A 23,700-nucleotide genomic window follows, 5' to 3' on the forward strand; every position below is an offset into this window, starting at 1 on the left:
GGGAGCCGTGGGGGTGAGCGGGAGCCGTGGGGGTGAGCGGCAGCTGTATGTTTCGCCGGCCCGGCCGCGTCCGTTGGCCCCGCGGCACCTGCCGGCCGTGCACCGCCTTGTAGAAGACACGGCTGGCGCCTGGAAGTGCGCCGGAAAGGCTGCGGCCGGAAAGCGTGGAAAGACGGTCACAGTTTTTCTCTTGTATGTGCTTAAGATTTTATTAAGTAGTTAATACACTAGTAGGCTTGTATGGAATTGCTAAATAATTTGTTAATGAATTTCGGAAGGACCCTTTTTAAGTGTCTGGGAAGTTTTATGCACTTCCCGTAAACGTGTATGTCTTTAACTGTGTCAACTTTGCATTCAGGTGTAGTTAAATGAAAATCTTACGAAGGCATCCACAATCCCCTCAAACTATACACAGGATTTTGTTCCTTAGTTTTCGACAGGTTCTGGATGAGCAGTCCGAGTAAGCCGGAAAGTGTTACAAGCACAGCATGTGTGTCTGGCTCCCTCATTAATGTACCAAAACATGGACAAGTGTCTGTTTGCCAAAAAATTACATTAATAGCCACAGTATCCCTTAGCAGGTGTATTATTATTACTGTTGGGAAGAAAGAGCCAGAAAGTGAGAAATTTTTCACCCATAACAGTTTCGTGCATGGCAACAGAGAAACCTCAGTCCTAAAGCAGCCTCTGTGGTTCCTCTGAGAATGAGATATGGGTAGAGGGAAAACAGTGTTTCTTCATGGATTTTCACAAAACTAACAAACCTGATCCACTCACCTTCAGAAAAAGTGGAGTGAGCAAAAGGAGAGATTAGTGGCCTCAGCTACTTAAACTCCATGTAACTGATAATATTGCTTTTTTATGTAGCAGCATAACTCATGGGCGTCCTGGACACATCTCTCCAGGTCTTTGGAACTTTTGAGAGCATGTTCTCAGCCATCTCAGTCTCTCCCCTAGTCAAAAGAAAAGTTTTTTTCCTTAAATGATGAGGAGGAGATTACCCCTCCTTCCTTCAAGCTGAGTCATTGTCCTTAAACTTTTGAATTAATGCCTCACACGTGGTGGGTGCAAAAACACAGTCAAATGCTCCTCTTCAAAAGAAAGCTTCCGGTTTCCGTATTATTATATTCTATCTAATGCTCGCTTTGTGTGAAATGAATTCTGATTGCTGTACATAAGTGATTGAGTTGCAACCTGCTTAATTAACACTTGAGCTGAGGAGGAAAGTCTGATTAATATGTGTCTAACTTCATTTTAAGGACTTTTCTAGTAATTCTAGACTTTTTAAGTATTATTTCTTCTTTTGAAAATACTAACATTAGCTGTAAACTAAGGGAGCATTTTTCATAAGGTAAGCAAAAATAGAGGAAAATGTTAACGCTAATCCTATTAATGTTTTTTGAAACCACATGGGCAGTGTCACAGCACTACACTATTAAAAACTGGAATCATGCCTAGAAGAAGGTAGAGTTTTAAAAGGAAACCCAAAACACATGTAATTTTACTCTAACAGTTAGATTTCCTATTAAGTGACGAATAAAGTAGCGTGGTGCTAGAGTAGTAGTTTATACTCAGAAGTATCATCCACTTACTGTCTCCCCACCACACCGGTTCTGTCAGTTGTCGAACTGAGAAGTTCTGTGTGAAACTGAAAACAAGATACTACCAAATGCTTGATCTGGCGTATGAACTGGCCTACATGATGTTTAAAATGTTTGGCATCAATTCTACTCGACTATTAAAAGAATTTCCATTGGTTTCTAATATTCCACCATCACATCTCATTTCCTTTATTGCTTCCTCTGAAAGGTGATTCTTTTTTCTCCCGGTTTTCATGAGCAGTTCTAAATGGAGTCTGAAGTTTGCGTTTGGTAGTGGCTAAGGTCACTTTGCTTATTGCTGACTTTTTAACAGTCGCCATAATTTGCAAATAATACATGTAAACATTTATTCATTTAATGACTACTGACTATATGCCAGGCTCCATGTCTTTGTGGAAGTTACTGTTAGCCCCATTCCACAGATGGGAAATTGAGGCCTAGAAGCTTATTTACATGACTTGTCCAGAGTCACACAACTAAATAGTAGTAGGCTCCAAATTTGAGCATGGTAAACCTCGGTCTTTAGGTTCTAACACTGTATGCCTGAATTTTCTTAACTATGTCATATTCAAAGTATAGATACATGAAAGAGATGAAAATTCAATTTAAATTAGCCTTTAATTTAGTAAATATTGACTACCCACTGTGGGGCAGATATTAGGTGGCTCCTGGAAGGCTCAAGATGGCAATGAAGGTGCTTGGGGAGTGAGTTTTGGAGACTAGTGGAGGGAGAAATGATAGGGCTGGGAGACTGGCTGTCACACATTTCCCAAAAGTGATCACACAGTGGCTCCTTTCCCCTTCCTGTCAGGCATTTGCTGTGGAAGTGAAATGTTGGGACAGGGGATACGAATCATTTTTCTGACTCACATTTTCTTATTTCAGTGTGCCAGTGTTCCTGGAGTCACAAAACAAGATGACATTATAGTTAATATTGGCTAATAGCCTATAATTTAAAAGAATGTTTTTCATATACATTGTCACTGAAACTCAGAACTCTTTGAGGTAGGAGGAAGGCACATAATATCTCTACTGGAAATGAGGGAACTGAGTTCCGGAGAGATTAGGGGCCTGGCCTGGGGACACACTACTGATAGTAGCTCTTCACCCTCAAAACACCAGTCCCTTTTATTACACCCAAGTGTCATGATAGTAAATGTAATTTAAAGTTTTGGTGGGGATTAAGAAAACCCTTCAATATTTCACACAGCCTAAAATATCTCTTCTGACAGTCCTCTTGGCGGAGAGGAAGTGATTATTGTAGCATCCCTTTGATAGATGAGTATGGAGTCAGGGGACTGTGAGTTTAAGAACCTGTTTCAGAAATTCTTTCAAATAGATCTGTGATATGAGCATTTGCCATAGTCAGTGCTGTCATTCACCATGCTAAACTCTTTTTTTTTTTTTTTTAGATTACAAATTAATTTTTTTTTTTTTTTTTTTAAAGGGTAACTATGTACATTAATGCACTTCTGGGGTACAGTGTGGGGTTTTCACATGCAGTCTGAAATACTTCCATCAACTGGTCAACACAGCCTTCATGTCATTTTCTCAGTTATTGCTTTAAAACATTCACATTCTACTCTTAGAAAGATTCACCTGTACCCCTATAAGGTAAACCTCAGAAGTAATCCCTCCAAACTCCCTTACATCCTTCATGTTCACATGGATGGAGCTGGAGAATGTTCTTCTGACCATGCTAAACTCTTTATCTGCTTTGTTTCCTTCACAACTGCTATCCTTACTATCCCTATTTCATAGATGAGGAAATTGAGGCTAAGAGAGTAGACTCCTCAGGGTCACACAGCTAGTAGGCACAGTGCTGGTAGTTTCCACTGTATACTCTGTTTGATCTCAGCAAATAAGAGTATACAGTCTTGGTGAAACTGCCATTGGACTTGTAAATCTCCCAACAATTCGTCCTTTTGCTGCCTAGACTGCATAGGTCTGTAAGGTGCCTGAGACCTGGAGACTGGCTGACAGTACATGTACTCCTGCTTTGACCTCATATGAATATTCTGACTAAAATTTCTTTTTGACAAAACCTGGTTAGTTGTGATTTCATGCAGAGCTTTCCAGGAGCCCAGGCCAGCCTTGCCGAGAGGATAAGTTCTTTCCCAATTTGGACATGTAGCTTCTTCCAGGATCTGTTAGTAAAAACAGAACTTCTCCTCTCTGCCAAGAGAAGTACTGTCAGATGAGATACTAAGAAACATGAGATAAAGTGAGATGGCCCAGCATTTGTCTAACCAGAGTTCCAGAAGAACAGAATAGAATGAGAGGGAATATTCAAAGGTACAGTGGCTAAGAATTTTCTAGAACTAGTGGAAAAGTTATAGACAAAAGATTTATGGGCTCGGCGCCTGTGGCTCAAGTGGCTAAGGTGCCAGCCACATACACCTAAGGTGGCGGGTTCGAATCCAGCCCGTGCTCGCCAAAACAACAATGACGGCTGCAACCAAAAAACAGCCGGGCGTTGTGGTGGATGCCTGTGGTCCCAGCTACATGGGAAGCAGAGGCAGGAGACTCGCTTGAGCCCAGGAGTTGGAGGTGGCTGTGAGCTGTGATGACACTGCACTCTACCCAGAAGGATAGTTTGAGGCTCTGTGTCAAAAAAAAAAAAAAAAAGGGATTTGTGTATGAGTTTAAGCATAGCAATAACTGAAAAGCAGTACAGAAATTACTTAAACTAAATAGAGATCTAGGCTCAGCTTTTTTTTTTTTTTTTTGACACGGAGTCTCACTTTGTCACCCTCAGTAGAGTGCAGTGGCGTCAGAGCTCACAGCAACCTCTAACTCTTGGGTTTAAGTGATTCTTTTGCCTCAGCCTCACAAGTAGCTGGGACTATAGGGACCTGCCACAACAACACCTGGCTATTTTTATCTTTTGGTTGTAGTTGTCCTTGTTTGGCAGGCCTGGGCTGGATTCAAACCTGCTAGCTCTGGTCCCCTGACCCTAGCTGCTGAGCTATAGGTGCCGAGCCTAGGCTCAGCTTTTTTGCTTTTTTTTTTTTTTGCAGTTTTTGGCCAGGGCTGGGCTCAAACCAGCCCCCTCTGGCATATGGGGCCAGTGCCCTACTCCTTTGAGCCACAGGCGCTGCCCCCTAGGCTAAACTTTTTTGTTTGTTTGTTTTGCAGTTTTTGGCCAGGGCTGGGTTTGAACCTGCCACTTCCAGCATATGGGACTGGCACCTTACTCCTTTGAGCCACAGGTGCCACCCAAGGCTCAGCTTTTTAAAAGAAAAAATTAAAACTAAAATGTAGTCTATACACTAAACAGCTGTATAGTGCCAAGGGAAACATTAATTGCCTTAAGGGAGAGGAAGGGGGAAGTTGTTAAGGAAACAGTTCCTGCCAAAGGGATTAGGTTTTGAAAAAAGATCATTGGTAGAAAAGGACCAGGGAGAAAGAATGTTACAGGAAAGAGGGCATGCAAGTAGAAAGCCCGTGGCACAAAAACCAAACAGGCAAAAAACCCTGGAATCTTTACGTTCACATTCTGAAGAATGACATTTTACATTTACAATGAATTGAAAAAGGTATACATAAAAATATATACTTCAAGTTCTATAAAAAAAATGAAATGTTGGCTGGGCACCCATGCTCAGTGTGGTTAGAGCGCTGGCCCCAGGCACTGGGGCTGGTAGGTTCAAGCCTGGCCGGGCCCTGCTAAACAATAAATAAATAAATAAATAAAAATAAAATGTTTTCTATTATGTATAAAAAAGCCCTTGGGGGGGGGGGAAGAAAACCCAGAACACAAAACTTAGAAGTTCCATCTAATTTTATTTGGTCTCCTTGAATGACAGAATATCTTCTTCTTATGACAGGTTTTCTATTCTATTTTTTTCTAGCAAGTTTCCCTCTAATCTATTTTGCTAACAGCTCCATAAACTTCCTGTTGTAACTCCTTGTGGTAAATGAAACCCTCTTAAAGGACAACAGCCTTCAGTTCTCTTTATAGTCTTACAGTTGGACACAGTTGTTGAAAAATTAATCTCTTCTTTCAGCATCTTCTCATTTGCCAATCACATGATTCATCTGTACCATTTATCTAAATCCTAGAGTCATGGTTTGTGTTTTTAGCATAAATATTTCATATTAGCGCTAACTCAGTCTCTTTGATGTGTTCTGGGCCCTAGTTTGAGAGTTTGCTAATATAAAATGTTCAAGTAAATGGTGAAAGGTACCTGGAAGAGGGCCTGCGATAGCACTACTACAGCTTTGCAGAACATCGTATTGAATGGTATTCTTTAGCCAAATTTGTCACGTAAGCTTCTTTTTGTTTTTTACTGGCTCTTAGAAACACAGAGTTCAACATATATCTAATGTCTTGAAGAATAAAGCCATGCTGTGATCTTACAGCTTATCGGTGCTATTTTGGGTTGTAACAGGTGGGTGATGGAAGGGGAAAAGGCGTATGTGTAGTTGCAGTGAGGACGGTGGATCCTTTTATGGAATCGATATGTTCAGAAACATTGGTGAGCTTGTGCCTTCTGTGCTTACAGGAATCAGGATTAGATCTTTCATGATCTTGTATGTCTAGGATCATCCAAATAACTGGGGACGGGTCTGTCACTATTTCATTTGTAAAAGTTGTCAATTTAGCTATTGTGATCAATAATAAGAAAGTGCCCTGGAAATACAGCACTTTAAATATACAAGATTTTTTTCCTTTTGCTCTCATGATTGTACAGCCTCATTCAGTGACTGGGCGTGTTGAGGTCCATGTGCAGTGAGGGGTGGACAAAGCAGTAGTGCTTTGATAGTTTGATCAGGGCTTTTTTGGTATAAAGAAGCTTTACAGAAGCTTTTCTTTGAATTTGAGAAAAGTAAAAAATGCCCCCATCATTGCCACGATTAATATTGCACTGGAGAACCTTAAAGAGAAAAAAATAAGAGGTGTCAGATTAGAAATGAAGAGATTAAAAACTATTATAGGTGATAGGGTCATCAAGAGCCTGACCATTAAAATGAGTGAGTGAAAATCAAAGTTGGCATTTAGAAGATGGACCTACAAAAAGAGAATTTCTCAAACCATCAATAACAGATTAGAAATGTAATAATATCCACAAAGTATCCAGAATACTCAAGAGACCACAAGACTACTATGAAGATTACTTTAAAACTCTAAGTCTACAGTAATGAGATACATCCTGCCTGGTGGATAGAATGGCAATATTGGAAGGATACCATATTTCTCCCAATTTTTTAATTTTTTAAGAAATCCTATAAACTTACTCTAGAGTTTAATTGGGGGGGGGGAAATGAAGGTCCATAAAGAGCTAGGTTATCTTTACTTTTTATTTTTATATATTTTTTGAGACAGAGTCTCACTATGTCACCCCCAGTAGAGTGCTGTAGCATCACAGCTCACAGCAACCTCCAACTCTTAGGCTTATGTGGTTCTCTTGCCTCAGCCTCCCAAGTATCTGGGACTACAGGTGCCCGCCCCAACACCTGGCTATTTTTTTTTGTTGTCATTGTCATTGTTGTTTAGCAGGCCCCAGGCCAGGCTCAAACCCGCCAGCTTTGTTATATGTGGCCAGCACCCTACTCACTGAGCTACCAGGCACCGAGCCTAGGCTATCTTTAAGGAAGATAAGGGGTGGGCGGCACCTGTGGCTCAGAGGAGTAGGGAACCGGCCCCATATACTGGAGGTGGTGAGTTCAAACCCAGCCCAGCAAAAAAAAGAAGGTAAAGGGCTACTTTATTAAGAAATAGTACAAGGCCATTGCTATTAAAAAGTATTGGTATACAAACTGTTATATGTAAATATATGTAATAGCGATTTTAGAGGCAAATTTAATACATAGATCATTGAGGAAAATGGCTTACTATTTGGAGAAAAATAAAACAAAGTTTTACATATGTGGATGGGCTGTGGGAGAGAAATAAATATGAGAAAGGTAAAACTATAAAGTTAACAGAAGAAAATGCAGGCAAATATCTCATGAGACAGGGTGAGGAAGACCCCAAAGTCAGACTTCAAAAGCATAAAACATAAGGCCCCACAGAGATGAATGTGATCACGTCCATCGAGGTTCTCTGTTGAGTGAAGGACATCCCAGAGTCCATACATGATGACAGACGGTTGCAGTGTCTGTAACCAATAAGGAATTAATATCTTGAATATGAAAATTAATAAAAGGATGGTCACGCCTGTTTAAACAAAAAAAAAAATAGGAAAAGTCATAAACAGGCTAACAAGAATACAGAATTGACCAAAATTTTTACTAATGAAAAATGCAAATTTTCTTTATTTTGGGGGGGGGGTTTCTTTTTATTTTAGAGACAGTCTCACTTTGTCACTCTCGGTAGAGTGGCCTGGCATCACGTAGCTCAGAGCAACCTCCAGCTCTTGGGCTCAGGTGATTCTCTTGCCTCAGCCTCCCAAGTAGCTGGGACTACAGGCACCCACCACTATGCCTGGCTATTTTTTTGTTGGCAGTTTGGCCAGGACCGGGTTTGAATCTGCCACCCTCGGTATATGGGGCTGATGCCCTACCCACTGAGCCAGAGGCGCCTCCGGAACAATGCAAAATTTCAGTGAATCCCCAACAATAAAAAAAAAAAGAAAGAAAGAAAACTGCAGATTAAAACTGACGTATCAGTGTACATCTGTTGGACGGGCAACAAAAAGAAAGTTGGCGTGCCACTTGTGGCTCAGTGGGCAGGGCATGGACCCCATATACCAAAGGTGGCGGGTTTGAACCCCAGCCCTGGCCAAACTGCAACAAAAAATAGCCAGGCGTTGTTGTGGGTGCCTGTAGTCCCAGCTACTTGGGAGGCTAAGGCAAGAGAATTGCCTAAGCCCAAGAGTTGGAGGTTGCTGTGAGCTGTGATGCCCCAGCACTCTACCAAGGGCCAATAAAGTCTCAAAGAAAATAAAAAGAAAGAAAGTTAGTTGGAAGATGCAGAATATGCTGAATATTGGCAGGGATGTGGGGATGTGGAGACTCCTTTGCTGTGGAGAGTGGACTGGTACGGCCATTCTGGAGAACAGTTATGTCAGATTCAGGGTGCATCCATCCTGTGTGCTCACATATCCCAACAGAAGTTCTTACCCAGGTCTGTAAGTGGACATGTATTCATTCAAATGTTATTTTTTATAACAAGAAGCTGATGGATGCGTGTCCATCCCTGGGAGAGAGGGGGTACACAGGGAATCTTATTCAGCCATGGGAAGCATCTGATTAGATGTGCACATAGGAATCTGGATGGGCTCGATAAAATAAGTGAAAAAACCCAGAATGAAATAGAAATTTAAAATACATGTACTATACAGATTTTGTAAGAACAAACACAAAAACATAAACACTAAGTAGAATGTCTACCTTATGGCAGGGAGGAAAATGGGAGTGAGGCAAAGTGGATTCAAAAAGGAATAGAAAACTGAGAATTTTTAAAAAGTGTTCCTCATAATCATTAAACTGGAGTTGGATTCAAGGAAGATGAAGAAAATTAATGGGAAGAACATCCTCCATGTAACAGCTGTTTTCCCGATTTCTGTAGGGTTGAAGCTTTGAGAGAAGCAGCAACTGCTGTTGAGCAAGAGAAGGAAATCCTCCTGGAGATGATCCACAGCATCCAGAACAGCCAGGACATGAGGCAGATCAGCGACGGTGAGCGCCGTTTCCAGTCGGGAACTGGTCTTTTATGCCCTTTTCAGGCATTTATGATAAGTGTGGGTCAGTTTTTGTTGGCTTGGAGTACGTGTGTACTCTACACTTCAGCATTTAACGTGAGTCGCAGAGAACAGCTGCAGCTGTCAGTTCATTACAGCAACTGCCTTCCCAGAGATCCTTCTTTCTCCCAACCCCCAGGCCACGGCTGGAGCCATAGGGAAAGGCCTGCTAGCTCCGGAGAGCTAGCCCCAAGCACTAAGGCCCTGCGATTTACTTCAGGTTCACATGCCTGACTTCAGTTCTTTACAAGTTATTGGAGTGCAAGAGATACAAAAGGGAAAAAAAACGAAGGGGAAGCTGAGGGAGTGAAAGGAGAGAAGTAAAGGCAAAAGAAGATGGATTGAGGTATAACGTAAAGAGAGGAAAAGGAGAAAATGCGGAGAGAACAAGGTAAATTAATGGGACCAATAAAAGCCGTCAATGTCAAAATGTGCTCTCATTTTCATAGGAAGAGCATGACTAATCACTCTCTTTCACTGGCTTTGGACTTCCTAATTGGGCAACTTTGGTGCTCCATGGGATAAGCTAGTGGGCCAGGCAGCCGGTGAGATAAGTGGGCAGTCTAATCCCGGACCAAAACTGCTACACAGCCACAGCAGTCGTCATCTAGTCTGTGTCTTCACCATCCTGGCCAAAGATCAATTAGGAAGTAAGTTAGGGAAAAGGACCCACAGGAGATTGCTGACCTTTTCATATAGGTAGTGGTATGTAGACAGAATTATTTTTACCATCATTGCCTCCTTGTGCTTGCCAGGACTTAAACCACTGGCCTGCTTAAATCTATATGACAGAGATGAAGTCAGTGCCTAATTTTGTGGCCGTCTTATCTTCTACTATCAAAGCTACATTTTCTCAGCCTAAATTTGGGGCAACGTATCCTGATAAAAACACGTCTTTATGAAGAGATCTGGGACATCTGATTTCTGTAGCGTCTCCCCAGCACAAACTCTGTGCTTACTGTTCACCCTGTTACGAACTGATCTCCATCCCAAATGCACACCTGCCCACACTTGTGCAGACGTAATGACTGGAGCAGTCACCTGGTGCCCCATTTCTAAAGATTTTCAGGGAAAGGTAGGTATTCTACTACCCTTCTCTGTAACCTAATACCCTTCATCTTAAGACTATACTTTCAGGGACCATTTCTATAGTTTGTTACTAGAGAAGTCTCTCTGAATGTGTAGCACACCAAAAACCACGAGGAGGAGGTGGTGTAGCGTTTTCTCCTGAGTGTGAAGTTGGCTCTTGGTGGTGTACTGCTCCTACACTTCATCAGCTAAGCTTATATGCTACAGTTCGAGCTTTTCATAGCAGATGTAATTACAGAAAATATTTACCCACAAATGATTGCCTTCGTGTTCTTGACTTAGATTAGGTTAGTTTATGTCTCATACTGATGGGTATTTTAAAACTTTTTATGTTTAGGAGAAAGAGAAGAATTAAATCTGACTGCAAACCGTTTAATGGGACGAACTCTGACTGTTGAAGTTTCAGTAGAAACAATTAGAAACCCCCAGCAGCAAGAATCCCTAAAGCATGCCACGAGGATTATCGATGAGGTGGTCAGTAAGTTTCTGGATGATGTGGGAAATGCCAAGAGTCATTTAAAGTCGCTCTACAGTGCATGTTCATCTGAGGTGCCGTCCGGGCCAGTGGATCAGAAGTTTCAGTCCATAGTAATTGGATGTGCTCTTGAAGACCAGAAGAAAATTAAAAGAAGATTAGAGACTCTACTTAGAAATATTGAAAACTCTGATACAGCCATCAAACTATTAGAGCACTCTAAAGGAGCTGGTTCCAAAACTCTGCAACAAAATGCCGAAAGCAGATTTAATTAGTGTTCAACCCTGCACTTAACAAATAATGATGTAGAAATGATAAGTGATAACTAGTTCTTTACGTTGGGCATAACCACTTGTTTGATACTGACAGTTGTTATTTAGATGAGAAAAATATTCCATCCAGCGTCATCAGTTTTGTGAATGACAAAACTATAATTTTTTTTTTTTTTTTTTTGCAGTTTTTGGACAGGGCTGGGTTTGCACCTGCCACCTCCAGCATATGGGGCTGGCGCCCTACTCCTTTGAGCCAAAGGCGCCTCCCAAAACTAGACATATTTTAATTATCTAAACTTTTTAGACTGAATTCTTGTCTTGTACTAGGATCTAGCACATTTTATATACTTAACTATTCTGTGGATGAATACATAGCCTATGAGGAAAAGTAAGTGCCCAGTGAGGAGCAGACGGGTCCCTGCTCTTTCTCGGTCTTTTCTCGGGTGTGGAAACACATTCACCTGGGGCATTTAAGTTGACTAGGAACACCTTAAGCAGCACGTATACTTACTGTCCACGTTGTGTTAACAAAACACTGTGCTTAGAAGGGTAAAAGAAATCACAAAACACAAACCTTTTCTCTGTTCTCTCATTCAGCAGTCACTTCAGAGATTTATGCATCTCATAATATGAATGTGTTTTTGACATACGTAACATAAAATGTAAGAAAATCACTTATAATTTTACCACTGTGAACAATTACATATCAACTTCATCTTTTCTCAGATGCGTTCTCTGAAATTTCAGTATTATAACTTGCCTTTTTAAGTTAAACACTGCCATAAAGTCTGCTTGTCAACTTAAAAAAGCTCTACTTTGTGTAATTACATCATACTTTATGTATCCATTCCCCTTACTGAATGTTCAGGGTGTTGCCATTACTGCAATATATTTATGTATATTGGGTTTTTTTCCCCCCTTTTTTGTCTTTGTTTATTTTCTTTCTATAAATTCCCAGCAGTGGGCTTGTTGAGTCAAAGGGTATATACATTTTCATGGCCTTATACATATTTCAAAATTCTTTTGTACAAAAGTATATTAGCTTTTACTTTCGTCACAAATTATAGCTCCTTCACTGAAACCTTAACAGTATTGAGCATTAAATTTTATCTAACATTAGATATAAAACCTTAGTTGTATTTTATTTACTAAAAAGGGTGACTAGTATATTTATTTTTATCTACGCTGACGAAACTATAGAACAGTTAATCTGTTCACCGTTAACTAGCGCTGTTGCTGCTCAAGAACCTCAAACATCTTCCCCAAATACTATTTTGAAGTGAGTATGTCCAGTGTAATTTTTATTAGCATGTAGGTGTTTCTTTACACTGAAAAACAAAATCAAGATCCAGATTGCTTTTATATACATCTCAATGCAAACAATATTGAGCTTCGTTTTCTGTACCAAAGTGCCAAGTTAGTTCCTATTTATAAAAAGCAATTACAATCTAAGACTATTCATGGTTACTTCCTTTGCAAGCCCCACCTCTGTCTCATTTAGATCTTTGGATTTCATGAGAAATGTTAATTCTGTCTGTGGCAAAGCCTCTGGGTTTGTCAGACTCTGATTTGCTGCCATCAGGCTCACTGTCAGATGACTGTTTGCTGAGTCATCTGTTTTTATTAACCAGATTTCTGAAAATTACAAAATGGACAATCAAGTTTTCCTTAGGTTCTCAAGTATCACCCGTGTCTATAAATCCCTTCCACTCTGGGAAATGCCATGTACACCCCTTTGCCTTCCATTCCACACCAGCCCAGGACTTTTCCTATTACAATTATTCTGCCTTTGCTTCTTGGCATTGTTCCTTTCCCATTTTTTTGCAATGGACTTTTTATCCCAGACTTGAAATGCCGTGATCCACCGTCTCTAAGTCTCCAAGCTGCTTGGGGTTCCTGGTCTGCACTGTCTTCAGGCCTCTGTATCCAGTTTGGGCCACATCCCGGGGCAGGGAACTTCATGTGTTGCTCCTTAACATGTATCTTTATTCCTAAGAATGGGAGTTTAATTTTCAAGTGATGAATTTCCCAAGCATCGTGTTTTACTTTCATTTACTGTCGTTTCTCACGTAGGTGATAGATAAGGGTATTTAGATTATGTTTTGCCCTGTCCCAATCGTGTACATTCCTAGAATGTAACATGGTTTTAGGATGGACCTCCTGCCATCCTTGTTAGCGCTGCTTCCCAGCAGCCTTCCTGTGCTGGTTTTTCTCCTGGCAAGCCTGCTTTTCTGCCTTCACCTTTAAGGACAGGCTAGATAGCTAGCAGGACTGCAACAAGTTGACCAGAAGTGGACTCAGAGTTCGTCCCTCCCAGCTACAAGTATGACAGACAGAGAAGTGCTCCTGTGGTTATTCATTTAGGAACCCCAGACATTAAAAAAAATCCCTAAAGCTTTGTGGGGCGAGAAGGGGAAAACTGGCAGCTTCCGGTGGTGCCTCCTTCCTCCAGGGGGCACCATTCACATTGTTTTCTCTTTAATAAAACATTAGCCAAATGAGGGATCAAGCACAGGGACACAAAGGTACAGCGGTAGTCTTTTGCACTGAAGGGGCTGATCCAGCACCCTGACTCAGTGCTTAAGGGCCACCCCCCAAACCTTTTGGTGATCAACTAAGGAAGAATTCTGCTTCAACATTTTAAAATTGGAAAGCATGAAAAAAATTAACCACCGGAAACAGCAGAGTAAGGATTTGGTAAAATAAAAAACATGCAATGATTTTTAATAAGGGACACATCCATGTATTTTCTGTTCCTTTCAAATGACTGATGATGTGATAAAGGCTGATACATTGGAAGATACATCATTTATTGCTATTTTTGAAGGCTGGATTTTATAGTTTTTCAAAGACAAATGAAAGTAAAGGAGCTAAGACCCTTGGAAAAGAAAAGGAAACAAGGACACAGTGAGCTCGAGCTTAGCCATTCTCTTATTTTGTATGTCTACTCGTGTAACAAGCAGGCAGAATGAAAATGGACATTCTGCTGAGGGACATGACCACATTCTTAAATTTTCAGTCATGAACTAAGAGTAAACAACTTGAACTAGATCATACCAGCTTTTAATTACCTCAGACTACTAAATATTATTGCAGATATACTCCCCTTGCATACAGTGTGTGTACAAACCACTAGGGTTGATTTCACTAACTATTCCAGCTTTAACATACAGTCTTCCAGGGATGACTAGAACATGTTGAGGTGGGCACGGTTTCTGCACAAGTTTGATGAAGGGTGTCAGGTTGGAAAACAGATTTAGCGGAGTATTATAAATACGTCTCCTAATGTAATCATTACACCTCAGTTGTCTGAAGATGCTACAACCTGTAAGCCCTGGGACAAAATACAGAAGACACTCAGAGGCACAAAACCGCTGGGGTAAGCACCGGTGCAGGAAGACGTGGCAGGAGCTCCCAACCCCACCACTTACCAGCAGAGGCCCCGAAGACATGAAATTTAACCTAAGTCCCTGGCCTCCTAAGCTATGAAATTAAGGTAATAATGCTCCTTCAAGATACAAAGCGTAAAGACTCTGGGTGCCAGGTGCTGACACTTGGAAAGCATGTATTACAGGAATTAGAACTATACCATTATTCTATATCTATAATAGAATGTAAAGGCAAATGTTTTAATTTGGGGCCCAAAATCCCCTAAACAAGAAAAAAAATTTCTAGAATAGTCACATTTTATACCTTTTACTATTTAGTTTCACACTGGTGACACCAATCACATCATACAACAGTCCAGCTTTAAAATGCATTTATTTTTTGATTATTAGAATTCATGTTCCATGAAATTTTTATCAAGTGTTTTTAAATTACTCTTGAAACCATAACCACTATCAATACATATGAGTGGTTTTCCATTTAAATTTACAAAAGCATTATTAGTAACAAAAATATAGAAGGGGTTCAGTTTTCCTTAAAATTCAAAGTTTTAATTTTAAAAGATCATTTACTAACATCCGACTATATACCTCGATATTTCAAAACCAAGAAGAAAAGGGAGCACTACCTAATAAAGATTATTACAGTCCAGTTACCCAGCAGTTTGGGGATTGGGTATTTCAGAGTCCAATGTGGTTTTAAATATTTTCTGCTAGCAAATTCACTTGTGTGATAGATTTGCACATTATACAGGTGAAAACCTAAAGGATAAATAATGCACATGACATCCATACCTAATAACTAAAACTGAATAAATCTACTTGTTTATTAGATAGGTGTCATGTGGGACAAGCTTCCACCCCATCAGTCCATTTTGTTTTCAAAGAGAAACACTATTGATACATTAATTAGAGCATTTCAGCTGGTGACCAGTAACTCTTTCATAACAAGACCTTACATTAGGAGAGTATAGCACTGTAAGTTGAGACATTAGGTTTTAAGGCCAAGTCTGCACTCTAGGATTTTCAGAAAAGGCCTCAGTTCCTGAAAGTCACAGGTACAATGCAGTACATGTTACAAGGGTTCTAAGCACTGCTCTGCTAACTTCTGAAACGACCATCTAACTTCACTCCACAAGGAGGAAAGGCATTTATCTTCTTTTTGGTAGTGTTAGCTTTATCTTATTTTGAAATAGTATGTGTGTGTTACCAACTTTGGACTGATAAAAAGTTATTTAACCTGGTTTTACTTGACTCCACTACATTATGTGAGTTATTCTGCCAGGGATGTCCAACCTGTGGCCCACGGGCCACCTGCACATTATGTGAGGATGGTTTTATTTATTTGTGGTGTTAGATATCACAAAAATTCTGCACAGACCTTTTATAGGGTCATCAGCTGGCATTAGTGTTTATGTATTTAATGTGTGGCCCAAGACAACTCTTTTTCCAAGGTGCAACAGAAAAAAAAAAGGTTAGACACCCCTGCCAGACTATTCAATTCATAGGCATAAAAAGGAAAAGGGAAACTTGAGGAACTCTGAAATATGCCAACTACTCCACAGCTGTATGTCTGTGTGAGAAAAGTCAGACATAAGGTAAAAAAGGAGATTGGAGCACAAATGCACACTAACCTGGAATCCTGGGTAAGTTTTTCTTTGGTAAGTTTTTCTATATGTGGACTCAATAGATACTACTAGTAAATTTATTTTGTAATTTTTTTAAACTTTAGAAACTGAGAAGCTGACCTATCACTGGTGGCTGATTATCAGGCGAATTAAAACTTAAAATGCACAACAAACATTTCTCAGTTCTTACTCTAGTAGAAGGATAAAGGCAGGAGGATCGCTTGGGCCCAGAAGTTTGAGGTTGCAGTGAGTTATGATGACGCCATTCTACTCTACCTGGGGTGACAGAGCGAGACTCAGTGTTGAAAAAAAAGAATAAAACTACATACAATTACATTACAAATATAAGGGAACCGCAACCATCAGAAATGACATTTCTTATACAGCAAAGTAACACACTTTTTCCCACACACAGTTAAGACGACACATTACATAATGACTTTTCTGCTAATAAGGACTGTATTTACTGTAAAATATACTTTCTGTAAAAATTAAAGAGACTGTATTTCAAGAGAGTAGAAAAGATGAATCACTACTAGGTCTCCACTAGTTAAAACTGAGTTTTTCCCCAATCACCTATCCCACTGTCAGCAATGAGAGTGGTAACAACTGGTGACATACATTACTTGGAAATAGAAAGTACCAGGTTGATCCCAATATTATGAGACGTGAACATTTACTCTTGACCATTTAACAAGGACACACTCCAGGAAATTTGATTATGTTTTCAACATTAATCTGGGCAGGAGGATGATACAGATGGAAGACATTTAAAAAAAAGATAAAAGAGGAATATATAGAACACCTAGTACAGATAATGAAAAATGGCTTCATGACACATTTTCCAAGAAAAGTTATCTTTATGTATTTTGAAATCCTGTAAAAACCAGGTATTTTTAAAGGAATTATTTATAGGTTAAAAACAAAGCCACTGATGAATGATAATCAGCTTTAACTGAGTTCATGCAATTATTTTAGTTGGAAAGCAACTGTCCAACTCAGGTTTATGCTTTGATGTATGATTACATAACATTTCTAAGATTACTACGTATGTGATGCTAACAGACTTCTTGAGAAAATGGTATACAAACTGAAGATTATAGAAATTTTAAGTGATAATCTTAAAATACCATATAAAAATGTGTACACAAAAGGATGCTTTAGAGTTACAGGGTGTTATAAAATACATAATTTGGATTAGGGCTAATCATATTTTATGCCTTTTTAAGAAATGGTTAGGATAGTCTTGTGAGTTCCAAGTTAGGTTCTCAACAGCAAAGCGTGCTCTACCACACTTACTAGGACCCCTGGAATAACCACAGGCGTTCTGCATACCTTCTTTGGGACTTTGGGACCTGAAGACAAGAGCTCACTATGCTTAAGGGTAGCCACGTGAAAAAGTCTCACCTAGGAGAAGCTCTAGCATGAAATGTTTTCACTCCTCTTTTATCTACCCTATCAGAAAGGAAAACTACTTTTTAAAGATTATAAATGATATAAATTCTGATAGTAAAGCACTATAAAAATTAGGTATGGTATTTTTGGCACAAAGCACTTGTTAAATCCAAGCTTATTTTGTAAAATATATGTCTGGAATCTCTCATTTGAAAATAAAAACATATATGCAATGTGTAAATGGTTTTACAAATGAATTAATTAGCATCTACTTTTCCTTAAATACTGCACATACTTTCAGCTGACTCCAGTACCAGATATCTGCATGCACACCTCCACATTCTACATTATACAGGTATTGCACAAGTAACATTGCCAAAATACACACTCCAGCATTATTTGTTGTAAGTATTCAGATCCAATACTAGTTTCCAGAAAAGTCAGATGACCAATTTCAGAAAAGGAATGCTTATTATCTTTCCTTGATCTATAATATTAAAATTTGTACCAATGTATTTAGGCATTTCAATGTGTGTTCCAGCATTAAAAATTCAGTAAAATGTTTTTGACATTTCTTACAGCAATCCCTAAAAAATAGGAGAAGCTCTGTCTAAAGTAAAAAAAATAAGTCCATAGGGCAGTATTTTTTCCACCAGAGGTCTCACTTCACATCCCAAAAAGCATTGCAGAGCAGTATTTAAGTCTGTCCACTCTCAGAGATGCATTAGGTGCAAAGTCTTCTAAAAATCTTATAACATACCATGACAGCCAGATGGGTTTCTTGTGAATTGCACAATAGAATTCAACATTTTTCTTCCCTAAAACATTTTAGGGTATGCTACAGCTGCTAAAGGGATTTCTGTTTTTCTTGGTCCTTTGTTTGTTGGGTCTAAGATTGATGACATCTCCACCATTAAGAGTATTTGAATTCTGACCCAAGTGACTTCCACCAGATGTATTAAAGACACCTGTATAAATTGAGGGAGAACACAGAGATTGACAGTGATACTCCTCAGAACCGTGTGTTGCATGCAACTTGTTAGTAAAATCAGTAATATTTTCAAGTACAGTAGAACTTCCATGGTTGACTTTTCTTTACACTGACCACTGCTGTCAGCTGACGTAATCTTCACAGACTAGACCTATACCACATGTACATGTCAGTACGGTAGGCCTAGTTCCTTATGTTGCCAGTCTGTTACAGTCCCTTGGGTGGTCAATTTACAGAGGCTCTACTATACTTATAAACTTTTTTCTTTTTTTTTACCAAGGTAAAATACAACAAAATTTACCATCCTGACCACTTTTAAGCATACAGTTCATCAGTATTAAATACATTCAAAATGTTATACAACAATCACCACCATCCATTTTCATAACTTTTTTCATCTTTAAAACTGAAACTCTATACCCATTAATCAAGAAGTCCCCATTCCTCCTCCCTCCAGGCCCTCGTAACCACCATTCTATTTCCTGTCTTTCTGATTTTCAATAACTCTACCTCATATATGGAATCATACCATATTTATATATATATTTTTTGAGACAAAAGTCTCATGTTGTTACCTTTGACAGAACACTATGGTGTCATAGCTCACAGCAACCTCCAACTCTTGGGCTCAAGTGAACCTTTTGTCTCAGCCTCCTGAGTAGCTGAGACTACAGATGCCTACCACAATGCCTAGCTATTTTTTGTGGTTTTTTTGGAGACAGAGCCTCAAGCTATCATCCTGGGTTGAAGTGCTATGGCATCGCAGCTCACAACAACCTCCAACTCCTGGGCTCAAGCGAGTCTCCTGCCTCCGCCTCCCAAGTAGCTGGGACTACAGGCGCCTGCTACAATGCGCGGCTATTTTTTGGTTGCGGCCGTCATGTTGTTTGGTGGGCCTGGGCTGGATTCGAACCCGCCAGCTTAGGTGTATGTGGCTGGCACCTTAGCCACTTGAGCCACAGGCATCGAGCCTGCCTAGCTACTTTCAGAGACAAAGGTCTTGCTCTGGCTTAGGCTGGTCTCCAACTCATGAGCACAGGCAATCCACCAGCCTCAGCCTCTCAGAGTGCTGGGATTAAGGCGTGAGCTACTACACCCGATCCATACCGTGTATTTTTGTGACTTTTACTCAGTATGACTTTACGTTTCATCCATGTAGTGTACTACAGAATTTCCTTCTTTTTAAAGGATGACTAATAATCCACTGTATGTGTATATATTTTGCTTATCTGTTCATACATCAATAGATACCTAAGTATTGACAACTGTAAAGCTTGTTTTCATTTCATTTTTAATAGCTAATGTCCATGGTACAAAATTCAGAGGGTACAAAAGTCACATTAAAGTGTACTTTTCACCCTAATCCTTCCCTCCCCCTTACCAGTTTTCCTTCCCTAAGGCAAATATGTTACTAGTTTTTCTACATGTGCTTCCAGAAATATTCGATACATTTATAGGCAAAATTAATCATACAGAGGGTGCCAAAAAAAAATTCACATTTTAAGAAAGGAAAAGGCTGCATTAAAATTGTAATACTCAATATATGCCAAATAACAAAGGAAGAATACAACTCAAAGGTGACTTTAGTATTATAACTTTAGTACAGTTTTTTCCTCTCTTCAAATATGTACATATTTTTTGATACCCTCTGTGTATTCTTTTTCTTTCTTTCTTTTTTTTTTTTTTTTTTTGCAGTTTTTTGACCAGGGCTGGGTTTGAACCCACCACCCTCAGCATATGGGCCAGTTCCCTACTCCGTGAGCCACAGGCACTGCCCCCCCCCCCGGTATATTCTTTTTCCCTCCCTTTTCTACTCAAACTATAGCATATTCTACACATTGTTCTGCATCTTTTCACTGTCTATTTTTTTCACTGTCTAGTTTTGAAATTTGGAGTCAGTATGATAATTTTAATAACTCATTGACTTTACATCATATAATTTCATAAAAGAATACCTAACTTATACTTAACAGTATTTGTGAAATTTTATGTTAATAAAAACATTGCATATGTAAAAGCTGGTAGAACCTTTTCCTACATAGGCTAAGACAACAACAAAAAAGTGGTCTTTTGTGTTTGTGGCTCATGCCCATAATCCTAGCACTCTGGGAGGCCAAGGTGGGAGGATCACTGGAACTTCAGGAGTTTAAGACCAGCCTGAGCAAGGGTAAGACCCTGTCTCTGCTAATAAATAGAAAAATTAGCTGGGCATTGTGGTGGGTGCCTGCAGTCACAGCTACTCTGGAGGCTGAGGAAGGAGGATCGTTTGAACCCAGGAGTTTGAGGTTGCTCTGAGCTAAGCTGATGCCACAGCACTCTAGCCTGGGCAACAGGAGACTCTTGTCTCAAAAGAATAAAAATGTGGTCTTCCTGCATTGGCTAGCAACAACAAAAAAAAGTGGTCTGCAGATCAAGTGACAGGTAGCTAAGGGAGAGGAACTAAAGAAAAACTTTACTATTATAGTTTCCACTTTGAACTATACTATTTGCAAAAACGTAATCTTCAATTTATGAATTATTTAGCAACCATAATACCCAAAACTTTGAACCGGAGATACTATCAGGGATACAAAGATGATTATGATTAATTCTTACCCATACGAAGTTTATAATCTAGTGAGACAAGACACTAAACAAGTAACACTATATGGCATTGTAAAGTGTGTCATAAAACAGACACAAGAGGCCAGGCCAGGAGCAGTGGCTCACATCTGTAATCCCAGTACTCTAGGAGGCCAAGGTGGGTGGACTGCCTGAGCTCAGGGGCTCAAGACCAGCCTGAGCAAGAGCAAGACCCCACCTCTACTAAAAGTAGAAAAACTAGCCAGGCTTTGTGACAGGTACCTGTAGTCCCAGCTATTTGGAGGTTGAGGCAAGAGGATCAAACCTAAGAGTTTGAGCTTGCTGTGAGCTATGAGGCCATAGCACTCTACCCAGGGTCACAAAGTGAGACTCTGTCTCCAAAAAAAAAAAAAAAAGAGAGAAAGAGAGACACATAAGATCCTATAGATGATTTCGAAGGAAGGACTAACTGTCTAGTTCATAAGAAAGGAAAAACTACTGAAGAGGGTAGAACTGGGCACTTGGCAATGCCCTGGACTTAGATCCCTATTGTTTTAGAAGAGCATGGAGGCTGTAGCTTGAGCCAGATATACAGTTCAGAGAACTTTCAAGATAGTCCTTGAGAAACAAATAGTTCTTTGACAGAAGATGGGAAGGAGAGGTCATTCTCAATAGAAGGAACAAAATGAGTCAAAGTGAAGAAGTAATCAAACATGGAGTATGCTCAGGAAAGATTAAGACCTCGGAGAAAACCAGCAGACCAAGTAGGGAACAGTGAGGACTGAGGCCCAAGGCTGCAGGAAGCATGGACAAAGTGTTTTTAAATGTTGGAATGGAGAGAATCTGCATTTACTTTGCCCCATAGAAGAGCTTTATCAGTAGACTGGAAGCAGACAGGAGTGGGACCAAGGAGACTGGACCAGGTAAAGGCTTACTGCAAGTATCCTCTGCTGTTTTACAAAGTACGTGAGGTGTCTGATGTAGGAAGTGATGCAATAAAAATGGCAAAGTAAGAAAAAAGAAGCCAGAACCCAGGAAAAAAATCTAAGTTAAAACAGGTACAAAAAATATTACGTGTATATTGATCTGATGTAGTGAGGAGGATGGAATACAGATATGAAGTGATTACACAGAAGACTCAGAACCAGCACATCTGGCCCTCAGATTCCTGGAAGCAAAGCAAATAGGGAGAAGTAGCCAGTCAGTCACTGTGACAGAGAAGACAACACACCAGTGCTTCAGGGAATGCTAAGTTCTGCTGGCACTTAACATTAGAAAGAGAAATCGCTAACAGGTAATAAGCAAGACAGTAGGAAAGGGAAAAGGTATGAATTAGTACCAACACAAACTGAGAAGGACTAGTGCTATAAAGCTCCTTTACATAAAGGACAAACCTTTATAAAAAGTTTTTATATCTGGGGGTGGTGCCTGTGGCTCAGTGGGTAGGGCACTGGCCCCATATACTGAGGGTGGTGGGTTCAAACCCGCCCCAGCCAAACTGCAACAAAAATAATAGTGGGGCGTTGTGGTGGGCGCCTGTAGTCCCAGCTACTCAGGAAGCTGAGGCAAGAGAATCGCCTAAGCTCAGGAGTTGGAGGTTGTTGTGAGCTGTGACACCACAGCACTCTACTGAGGGCGATACAGTGAAACTCTGTCTCAGAAAAAAAAAAGTTTTTATATCTGCTATCTTTAACAAATCAAATGAACTTAGAAAATTCAATGGCATAAAAATAAAATCTTAATTCAATATACCTTTTAACAAGAGACTTGATACTTGAGAGTTTAATAATCACTGACTTAACATTTTTAGTCATATTTCTTAGAGGAGCATATAATATATAGGTATATTATAAAAATATATTTATGATGAATGGAAAACAAATTTACCAAGTAAACAGGAGCTAAAATTTGCTGGGTACTTACCGATTTTGTTACTACTTGAATGCATTAGTTCTGGGTCCTCGGCTACCTGTTGTTTAAGTTTTTGAAGATATTTTTCAGCCAAATATTTAAAAACTGGAATTAAAAAACATCCCCCAAAAGAATCAGGTCAATTATGATTTATACATGTAAATCTGTTATTTCACATTACTTGTAATATCTACACTTACTAAATAAATTTAAAATTAAATTCAAGGCTCAGAGGCTAGGGTGATAGCCCTAGCTATACTTGAGCTGGCGGGTTCGAATCTAGCCCAGGCCAGCCAAACAACAATGACAACTACAACCAAAAAATAGCTGGGCATTGTGGCAGGTGCTTGCAGTCCCAGCTACTTGAGAGGCTCAGGCAAGAGAATCGCTTAAGCCCAAGAGTTGGAGGTTGCCGTGAGCTGTGATGCCACAGCACTCTACCCAGGGCGACAGCTTGAGACTATCTCAAAAAAAAAAAAATTAAATTAAAATTAGAAACATATGTAGTACAATCCAGTTAAAAATTCAACTTTTATAAATTATTTGGGTAACTGTGAGAAGTATAATGATAATACTAATAAACATACAGTGGTACTTTGTTAGTAAAAAAGTAAAATAAGAATTGTAGGCTTGGCGCCTGTGGCTCAAGCAGCTAAGGCGCCACCCACATACACCTAAGGTGGCGGGTTCGAATCCCCAGCC

At 39.8% G+C, this 23,700-nt stretch overlaps 2 protein-coding genes and 1 pseudogene across 2 annotated transcripts in view; 2 read left to right on the forward strand and 1 right to left on the reverse strand.

Moving 5' to 3' along the window:
• The window catches only part of BAG2 (BCL2 associated athanogene 2), a 12,411-nt gene extending 1,111 nt beyond the window's left edge, over positions 1-11,300 (forward strand). The window contains exons 2-3 of the mRNA XM_003789666.3: positions 9,118-9,227; positions 10,716-11,300. Of these exons, the coding sequence (XP_003789714.1) occupies positions 9,118-9,227; positions 10,716-11,128 (523 nt within the window). The 3' untranslated portion in view covers positions 11,129-11,300. The remainder of the gene's footprint in view (positions 1-9,117; positions 9,228-10,715) is intronic.
• Positions 10,411-10,692, forward strand: LOC111725290 (annotated as a pseudogene).
• Positions 11,301-17,072: 5,772 nt separating the features above from the next.
• RAB23 (RAB23, member RAS oncogene family) overlaps positions 17,073-23,700 on the reverse strand; it is a 36,372-nt gene continuing 29,744 nt past the window's right edge. Inside the window, exons 6-7 of the mRNA XM_023513143.1 lie at positions 23,011-23,103; positions 17,073-18,502 (exon numbers count right to left, since the gene is read on the reverse strand). Of these exons, the coding sequence (XP_023368911.1) occupies positions 18,363-18,502; positions 23,011-23,103 (233 nt within the window). The 3' untranslated portion in view covers positions 17,073-18,362. The remainder of the gene's footprint in view (positions 18,503-23,010; positions 23,104-23,700) is intronic.

This window comes from Otolemur garnettii, unplaced genomic scaffold, assembly GCF_000181295.1.
Source record: "Otolemur garnettii isolate 467f Iridium unplaced genomic scaffold, OtoGar3 scaffold00035, whole genome shotgun sequence".
NCBI lineage: Eukaryota > Metazoa > Chordata > Mammalia > Primates > Galagidae > Otolemur > Otolemur garnettii.